This window comes from Salmo salar, chromosome ssa09 (genome assembly GCF_905237065.1).
Source record: "Salmo salar chromosome ssa09, Ssal_v3.1, whole genome shotgun sequence".
Classification (NCBI taxonomy): domain Eukaryota; kingdom Metazoa; phylum Chordata; class Actinopteri; order Salmoniformes; family Salmonidae; genus Salmo; species Salmo salar.
The window spans coordinates 89,229,872-89,239,805 of record NC_059450.1 but is presented as its reverse complement, the minus strand read 5'-3'; the positions used below and the strand labels follow the sequence as shown (position 1 = coordinate 89,239,805).

The 9,934-nt window shown below is 42.4% G+C and overlaps 1 protein-coding gene across 1 annotated transcript; it reads left to right on the top strand.

Moving 5' to 3' along the window:
• The first annotated feature begins 2,741 nt into the window (after positions 1 to 2,741).
• Positions 2,742 to 5,630, top strand: LOC106612139 (forkhead box protein I1-ema-like). Its single transcript, XM_014213046.2, has 2 exons — positions 2,742 to 3,660; positions 4,135 to 5,630. Exons 1-2 carry the CDS (start codon positions 3,069 to 3,071, stop codon positions 4,704 to 4,706), a joined length of 1,164 nt encoding a protein of 387 aa, XP_014068521.1. The 5' UTR covers positions 2,742 to 3,068; the 3' UTR covers positions 4,707 to 5,630.
• The last annotated feature ends 4,304 nt before the right edge of the window (positions 5,631 to 9,934 follow it).

Below are 9,934 nucleotides of genomic sequence, written 5' to 3'. Positions count from 1 at the left end.
GCAACAATGCAAAATGTTATGTTTGGCGTAAAAGCAACACAGCTCATCACCCTGAACACACCATCCCCACTGTCAAACATGGTGGTGGCAGCATCATGGTTTGGGCCTGATTTTCTTCAGCAGGGGCAGGGAAGATGGTTAAAATTGATGGGAAGATGGATGGAGCCAAATACAGGACCATTCTGAAAGAAAACCTGATGGAGTCTGCAAAAGACCTGAGACTGGGACGGAGATTTGTTTTCCAACAAGATAATGATCCAAAACATAAAGCAAAATCTACAATGGAATGGTTCACAAATAAACATATCCAGGTGTTGTACTGGCCAAGTCAAAGTCCAGACCTGAATCCAATCGAGAATCTGTGGAAAGAACTGAAAACTTCTGTTCACAAACGCTCTCCATCCAACCTCACTGAGCTCGAGCTGTTTTGCAAGGAGGAATGGGCAAAAGTTTCAGTCTCTCGATGTGCAAAACTGATAGAGACATACCCCAAGCGACTTACAGCTGTAATCGCAGCAAAAGGTGGCGCTACAAAGTATTAACTTAAGGGGGCTGAATAATTTTGCACGGCCAATTTTTCAGTTTTTTATTTGTTAAAAAAGTTTGAAATATCCAATAAATTTCGTTCCACTTCACAATTGTGTCCCACTTGTTGTTGATTCTTCACAAAAAATTACAGTTTTATATCTTTATGTTTGAAGCCTGAAATGTGGCAAAAGGTCGAAAAGTTCAAGGGGGCCGAATACTTTCGCAAGGCACTGTAACTATTGAAAAATACATTGTGTCCGTAAAATGTACACTAAAGGTCAAAAATGTAAGAACACCTACTCATTTAAGTTTTTTATTTTTTACTATTTTCTACATTGTAGAATAGTAGTGAAAATATCAAAACTATGAAATAACACATATGGAATCATGTAGTAACCAAGAAAGTGTTAAACAAATCAAAATATATTTTTATGTTTGAGATTCTTCAAATAGTCCCACTTTGCCTTGATGACAGCTTTGCACACTCTTGGCATTCTCTAAATCAGCTTCACCTGGAATGCTTTTCCAACAGTCTTGAAAGAGTTCCCACATATGCTAAACACTTGTAAGCTTATTTTCTTAAATGCGGAAGACACATTTCAGTTGAATACATTAAGTTGGACAACTGACTAGGAATACCCCTTTTCTTTCCTTTCCTTTCCTTTCCTTTTCCTTCACTCTGCGGTCCGACTTGTCCCAAACCATCTCAATTTGGTTGAGGTCGGGGGATTTTGGAGGCCAGGTCATCTGATGCAGCATTCCATAACTCTCCTTCTTGGTAAAATAGCCCTTACACAGCCTGGAGGTGTGTTGGGTCATTGTCCTGTTGAAAAACAAATGACAGTCCCACTAAGCCCAAACCAGATGGGACGGCGTATCGCTGCAGAATGCTGTGGTAGCCATGCTGCTTAAGTGTGCCTTAAATTCTAAATAAATCACTGACAGTGTCACCAGCAAAGCACCCGCACACCATAACACCTTCTCCTCCATGCTTTACAGTGGGAAATACACATGCAGAGATCATCCATTCACCCACACCACGTCTCACAAAGACACGGCGGTTGGAAACAAAAATCTCACATCAGACCAAAGGACAGATTTCCTCCGATCTAATGTACATTGCTCGTGTTTCTTGGCCCAAGCAAGTCTCTTCTTATTATTGGTGTCCTTAAGTAGTGGTTTCTTTGCAGCAATTCAACCATTAAGGCCTGATTCACTCAGTCACTTCTGAACAGTTGATGTTGAGATGTGTCTGTTACTTGAACTCTGTGAAGCATTTATTTGGGCTGCAATTTCTGAGGCTGGTAACTCAAATGAACTTATCCTCTGCAGCAGAGGTAACTCTGGGTCGTCCTTTCCTGTGGCGGTACCAATGAGAGACAGTTTCATCATAGAACCTGATGGTTTTTGCTACTGCACTTGAAAAAACTTGACATTTTCCCTATTGACTGACCTTCATGTCTTAAAGTAATGATGGATTGTCATTTCTCTTTGCTTATTTGAGCTGTTCTTGCCATAATAATGACTTGGTCTTTTACCAAATAGGGCTATCTTCTTTATACCCCCCTACATTGTCACAACACAACTGATTGGTTCAAACGCATTAAGAAGGAAATACATTCCACAAATTAACTTTTAACAAGGCACACCTGTTAATTGAAATGCATTCCAGGTGACTACCTCATGAAGCCGGTTGAGATGATGCCAAGAGTGTTCAAAGCTGTCATCATGGCAAAGGGTGACTACTTTGAAGAATCTCAAATAAAAAATAATAACACTTCTTTGGTTACTACATGATTACATATGTGTTATTTCATAGTTTTGATGTCTTCACTTTTATTATACAATGTAGAAAATAGTACAAATAAAGAAAAACACTGGAATGAGTGTATCCAAACTTTTGACTGGTACTGTATATATTTGCTAAAAAATATGTTGGGGATTGGAAATGATGCAGACAATTATGTTGATGGAAGCTACAATCTATCTGCAGTATTAAAGCTGATCTACCCTCTAAAAAATATATAAAAAATAAATAAAGAGTGGGAATTCCTGTGGTGGGAGAGAGCCTTAAGGAACTGACTGACAGATTGAAAAAAATGACACTCCTGTCAAAATCCTCACTTGGCTAAACAACCAATCAGGAGAAATGGGTGTTGTCAGGGACACAGATAAAAGAGTGGGACAGGTGACAGTGCTGACATTGAGCAAGGGCAAATAGTCAACAGGTAACAAGTAGAGAGAGAGAGAGAGAGAGCGAGAGAGAGAGAGATTGAGACAGACAGACAAAGAGAGAGAGAGATACCCCAGGGGCATAACTCAGACACTGAAACAGTCATCACCTTCCAAGGACCAGAACAGCGCCAGTTGAAAGATAGGCTAATTCAAACGTGAAAATATAAACTTTCAGGTTATCCCGACACCAGGAAAAGACTGAGGACTCTATTCATACCTGTCCCCAAGGAGACGACAAGGACAGCCCAAGGACAGACGCACAGCAGAATCAGGAGGAGGTGAGAGAGACTACAGACTAACTGACCATGGCGTCGTTCGAACCTCAGGGCCAGTCTCCTCCTTGCTGTGGCCCCCAGTTCCCCAGCCTGGGCCAGGAACCTCCAGAACTCAGCATGTACAGTGACTGCTACTACCCTCCTCCATCGCTCCCCAGCCCCCAGCGCACCACCCCCACCTCCTATGACTACAGCACCTCCTCCCCCAATCCTTACCTGTGGTTCAACGGATCCGGCATCAACGCTCCCCCATACCTGGCCACCACCGGGCCCCCAGGTAATCCCGGGCCCCCCTTCGTTCCCCAGCACTATGGGATGCAAAGGCCTTACCTGGGGCCCGGCGGGGCAGGGGTCCCTGGGGGGGAGCTGGGCTGGTTCTCTCTGCCCTCACAGGAAGACCTGATGAAGCTGGTCCGCCCGCCCTACTCCTACTCCGCCCTCATCGCCATGGCGATCCACGGCGCCCCGGAGCGGCGGCTGACACTGAGTCAGATCTACCAGTACGTGGCCGATAACTTCCCCTTCTACAACAAGAGCAAGGCTGGCTGGCAGAACTCCATCAGGCACAACCTGTCACTCAACGACTGCTTTAAGAAGGTCCCCAGAGACGAGGACGACCCTGGTAAGAGTCTGACGTCATTATGTTTTTGTTTTATTTTAGTTCTAAGCCCACAAAATAACCAATCAATCTAAGATATGACAGTATTTGATGGTTGAATAATTCATTTTGAATCTAACCTTGGCACACAGAACCAAATCTGTCATGACAGACTACTGTCAATCTGCTGTGTATCTTTAGTCAAGTCAAAAGTCTACTTTTGTTGTCATGTGTCTTTACTTTAGGTAGCCACTGAGGCTTGCCTTTAGCGTGTGTAATAGTCTTGTGATGGAACGGTAGATGAACTGTGTTTAGTAATGATAGTAGATGATGCAGTCAATAATCCATGTGTTAACTGCAAACACATTCTAATCTACCCCTCCCTCCCTCCCTCCCTCCCTCCCTCCCTCCCTCCCTCCCTCCCTCCCTCCCTCCCTCCCTCCCTCCCTCCCTCCCTCCCTCCCTCCCTCCCTCCCTCCCTCCCTCTCTTTCTTCCAGGTAAGGGTAACTACTGGACACTAGACCCAAACTGTGAGAAGATGTTTGACAACGGAAACTTCCGTCGTAAAAGGAAGAGGAAGTCTGATTCGCTGTCTGGAGGAGAGGGGGGGTCAGGGGGGTCGGAGCCAGGTGACCCCAACAACCGGGGGAGCCCCGAACCCCCCAGCAACCATGGGATCGACATGTCTCCCACGCCAGAGAGAATCCCCACCCCTTCAACCACAGGTCCCGCCCCTTGCTTGAGCAGCTTCCTGTCTGAGATGTCTGGAGTGGTGTCAGGGGGAGCCAATGAGATCGTAGGAGATTCGCTGAACCGGGCCCTCCCCATAACCCTTACCCTGGATGGGACCCAGAGGCCTACACAGCCTGGGGGTTTTGGTAGTTACTCCCCCAGCTCGGGTGCTTCAGAGTGGGCCTCCCAGCTGCCGCCTCCCCCTGGCCTCTCCTCCTCGCCTACCCACTCTTCCCTGGGTTACAGCAGCCCCATCCTCAGCCAGTTCAATGGGCATTTCTACCCTGGCTTGGGCACAGCAAGCATCCTATACCCACGGGAAGGCACGGAGGTCTGAACAGACTGATAGAGGGGGAGACAGGGATGGGCAGAAGTTAGCTAGAGGTCTAAAGACATTAAAAAAGGAGAGTGAGAAAGAGAGACATGATTCTACCGGAGACTGAACTGAACCATCTGCTGACACACACATACACACACACAGTAATCAGTTAAAGCTGACAGGGCGTGTGACAGCAGGATGAGCAGGGCCTGGTTCCCACGGAAACAGCCAAGTCAGCATCGATGATGCTTCACCCACCCACACACGCATGCACACACACACACACACACACACATGCACACAAATGCGCGCACACACACCTGTTTAACCATCTATAATTGCTGACTGTCATGACTGACCGTTTTAATTTGTATATATTTGTATTGAATCTGTTTATTTTATTGTTTATATATGTTATTTTATAGTTTATGTATGTGTTTTTATCTCTGAGTGCTTGGGTCCAACATATTTGTTCAACATTGTAGAATATTGTTTTGCTATGGATGGCTCAGACCTGGGTTCAAATACATGTGTTTTGTTATTTGAATACATTTTGCTGTGTATTTAATTATTTTCAAATACACAGCTCAAAGCAAGTATTTTTATTTGAGTATTTTAATGGTTATTTGTAAAAACCAAATAGTTGACCACATTTAATTTGAAAATCTTTTCTAATATTTATTTCAAATACTATTTTTTAAATATCTGGGTTAAATGCATGGGAGTGTAATGAGTCAGTGTATATGAATATTCCCAAATAAATTCCAATATTCAACAACTTGTTTTTTCTAATAAATGTGATCTGAATAATTGTTTTGAAATTACTTTGAAAAGTATTTGAAATACCTGAAATAGTATTTGAACCCAGGACTGGTATGGCTTATACCAACATTGGTCTGATGGTTGTTTTTGATAAGAATAATAAAATACAGGAAAACGTTCTCTGAAGTGTCATCGTCTTACTCTTGTTAACTCAGAAATAAAAATCAGCCTGCTTGCCTAGTGTTGTAAGGGAGTTATCTGTCTCAACAAATCTTTGTGAAAGATGGTTAACGGTCTCAAGCCTTCAGTGAAAAATGACCCTCCTAAAACACACAGGTAGGACAGAAACAGTCCTGTCAGAGAAACGATGACCAGCAAACCAGGGAAACCTGCTTGTCAGGGTAACTCGATCCTACACTGTGATAAGGATATACTGATGGGTGCATGGATAGATGACGCCTGGAGGGCTAACTGACTGTTGTAAAACGGTGAGAATCCTCATACCTCACCCTTCTCTCTACTCTCACACAATAACTCACCCCCTTTCTCCAAGTCTTGTTGACTGGACAAGACTGGGATTTAGGGAAGGCGATAAGGAGGGGGTTTATGCAGGTAAAATAGTGACTTCATTAAACAAGCATGTAAAGTATGATTTGCACATTTAAAATATGAATTGCACCTGTATACGGAGTTTTGTAGTTGAAAACAATATTTACAAACATAAATGCAACAACAGTTGCATGCAGGTAATGTGATGGGTGAATAAATACAACACTTTCAAACATGTACATTGATATGTGAATAAATTCAATAAGATTTGCAAGCATGCAACTACATTTGAGAATAGTTGCATGCTTGCGACTAGTGAATCTTTTTGTATGAATCAAAATTACATTTGCCAATGTTGAATCTGTGCACTCAGAGTTTTGGCACTAATTTTGCGACTAACCTGTGTCTAAAGTTTTGCAGTTGTAAAAAACATGAGCTCTGGTGGACAGGGCTGTTTCTTCCGACCAATCAGGTCAGGTGTTGTCATTCTTGAACGTGCTTTCGCATTTTACATGGTTCCGGTCTGGAAGCAAGCTTTCCACTGTGATAAATTTGGATCAAATTCGACATTGACATCTAGCTAGCTAATCAAAATAAAAAGGTGAGATCTCTCATATTCTATCTCGTAGCAGTTAGCTCTAAACTCACCTAGGTACTGCATCAGCTAGATGAAACAAATGCACATCTAATCTTCTTCCCATCCCCTCTTGTCTTGATTCTACAGGGAGCTAGCCTGTTCTCCTCAGAACATTATCAGCAAGCTAGCTAACATTAGCCAACTTGAGCAGAGATCTCAGTTGGCTAACTAGCAAAGCCATCCAACTACACACCAAATATACACAGAGCAAACAATTATTTTCTAAACTAATGTTAGTCTCAACCAAATGACAAGTACATAGCTAGACCTATTGCTCTGACACAATGTAAGAACCAGTAGATGCAGGCTAGCCAGAAGGCTTTGATGCTAGCTAGCTACAGTAGCTAGCTAGCTAACCAGTCATGTAATGTCAATAGCAGTGGTGTAAAGCACTTAAGTAAAAATACTTTAAAGTACCACTTAAGTAGTTTTTTGGGGTATCTGTACTTTACTATTTATATTTTTGACAACTTTTACTTTTACTTCACTACATTCTTAAAGAAAATAATGTACTTTTTACTGCATACATTTTCCCTGACACCCAAAAGTACTCCTTACATTTTTTATGCTTAGCAGGACAGGAAAACGGTCCAATTCACGCACTAATCAAGAGAACATCCCTGGTCATCCCTACTGCCTCTTATCTGGCGGACTCATGAAACACGAATGCTTCATTTGTAAATGATATCTGAGTGTTGGAGCATGCCCCTGGCTATCAGTAAATAAAATAAAAAATCCTCTGGTTTGCTGAATATTTGAAAGGATTTATACTTTTACATTTGATACTTTAGCAATTGCATTTACTTTTGATCCTCAAGTATATTTGACTGGGGGACTTTCACTTTTACCTGAGTCATTTTCTATGAAGGTATCTTTACTTTTACTCAGGTACGACAATTGGGTACTTTTTCTACCATTGGCCAACATGCTATATGGAAAGACTCATTTTAAATCTTCCCTTCATCTTCCTAACCAATGCCTTGTTGTAGCTTTCAAATTCTGTGAATATCATTTAGCTAGCTAGCTAGTCATTTGAACAAATGTGATCCATATTTATCACAGTGGATAGCGAGCTTCCCGACCGGATATAAATCGTGAAAGCACGTTCAAGAATGACAACACTTCACCTGAAAAAAGAAAAAGCCCTGTCCACCAGAACTCGTGTTTTTGTGTGCTGCTTGCTTGCATATTTTTCTATTTTACAGCTGCAAAACTTTTGGCACAGGTTAGTCACAAAATTAGTGCCAAAAACTCTCAGCGCACAGATTCGACATTGGAAAATATTGTTTTGTTTCACAGAAGAAAGATTAGTAAATGTGTAGCATTCATTCTGAAATGTAGTTGCATGCCTGCAAATCTTCCTGAATGTATTCACATATCACTTTACATGTTTGTACGTGTTGTCATATTTATTCACGTTATGCGCTTGCAACTGTTGTTGCATTTGTAACCGATGTGAAATGGCTAGTTAGTTAGCGGTGGTGCGCGCTAATAGCATTTCAATCAGTGACGTCACTCGCTCTGAGACTTGAAGTAGTTGTTCCCCTTGCGTTGCAAGGCCCGCGGCTTTTGTGGCGCGATGGGTAACGATACTTCGTGGGCTGTCAGTTGTTGATGTGTGCAAGGGTCCCGGGTTGGGGCGAAGAGAGGGACGGAACCTACACTGTTACACATTTATTCTCAACAAAAGTTACATGTTTGCAAATATTTTTGCAACCACAAAAGTCAGTATACAGTGAAACTCATATTTTACATGTGCAAATGATACTTTACATGCTTGTTTAATGAAGTCACTATTGTAACTTCATAGGGGTTGACTATTGAGGTGAGAGAGGGTTGAGGGACTATTCTCATGTGCAAGTTGTAGAATAATGTAAGATATATAGCCTGTTAGTCAGATAAGAGACAACTGTGAAACATCACCTATTGTCCCCACCACTCCCCTCCCTACCTCCATAGTGCTGACTGAAAGTTAAAATGAGCAAGGACTGGTAGATGAAAAGATAGTCCTTTATTGCAGCAAGATAATATGTCTTACACACTAAAACATTGTACTACATTGGCACATATTTTGAACATAACCATCTCCCTGGTATGAGCAGGTTCGAGCCACTGTGGGCCTGTTTTCAATGATAAAAGGACAAGCTCCCTGGTATGAGCAGGTTCGAGCCACTGTGGGCCTGTTTTCAATGATAAAAGGACAAGCTCCCTGGTATGAGCAGGTTCGAGCCACTGTGGGCCTGTTTTCAATGATAAAAGGACAAGCTCCCTGGTATGAGCAGGTTCGAGCCACTTTGGGCCTGTTTTCAATGACAAAAAGGACAAGTTCCCTGGTATGAGCAGGTTCGAGCCACTGTGGGCCTGTTTTCAATGATAAAAGGACAAGACAGTTGTACCTGAGGAAGTCTATGTCTGAAAATATTGGAGTAGATATTTTATTACTTCTACTAAACCTAACACAAATTATACAAAGTAAATAGTTAGAGACTGTTGTACATTCAGGATAAATTGTAATTCTAGTTGTTGGTTAGTATTAAGTATATATAGTCTGTTCAAAGTATTTGTAGAGCAGTTTGTATCCAAATAAAAACTTTTGATACATTTCCATCTCTGGCACTCCTAGACCTTTATTTGCCAATAAAACACCGGCAGCATGACTGTAATGTACAGTGTACACACAGAAAGGAACAGAAAGACCGGCAGCATCACTGTATTGTAGTGTGTACGCACAGAAAGGAACAGAAAGACCGGCAGCATCACTGTATTGTAGTGTGTACGCACAGAAAGGAACAGAAAGACCGGCAGCATCACTGTATTGTAGTGTGTACGCACAGAAAGGAACAGAAAGACCGGCAGCATCACTGTATTGTAGTGTGTACGCACAGAAAGGAACAGAAAGACCGGCAGCATCACTGTATTGTAGTGTGTACGCACAGAAAGGAACAGAAAGACCGGCAGCATCACTGTATTGTAGTGTGTACGCACAGAAAGGAACAGAAAGACCGGCAGCATCACTGTATTGTAGTGTGTACACACAGAAAGGAACAGAAAGACCGGCAGCATCACTGTATTTTAGTGTGTACACACAGAAAGGAACAGAAAGACCGGCAGCATCACTGTATTGTAGTGTGTACACAGAAAGGAACAGAAAGACCGGCAGCATCACTGTATTTTAGTGTGTACGCACAGAAAGGAACAGAAAGACCGGCAGCATCACTGTATTGTAGTGTGTACACACAGAAAGGAACAGAAAGACCGGCAGCATCACTGTATTTTAGTGTGTACACACAGAAAGGAA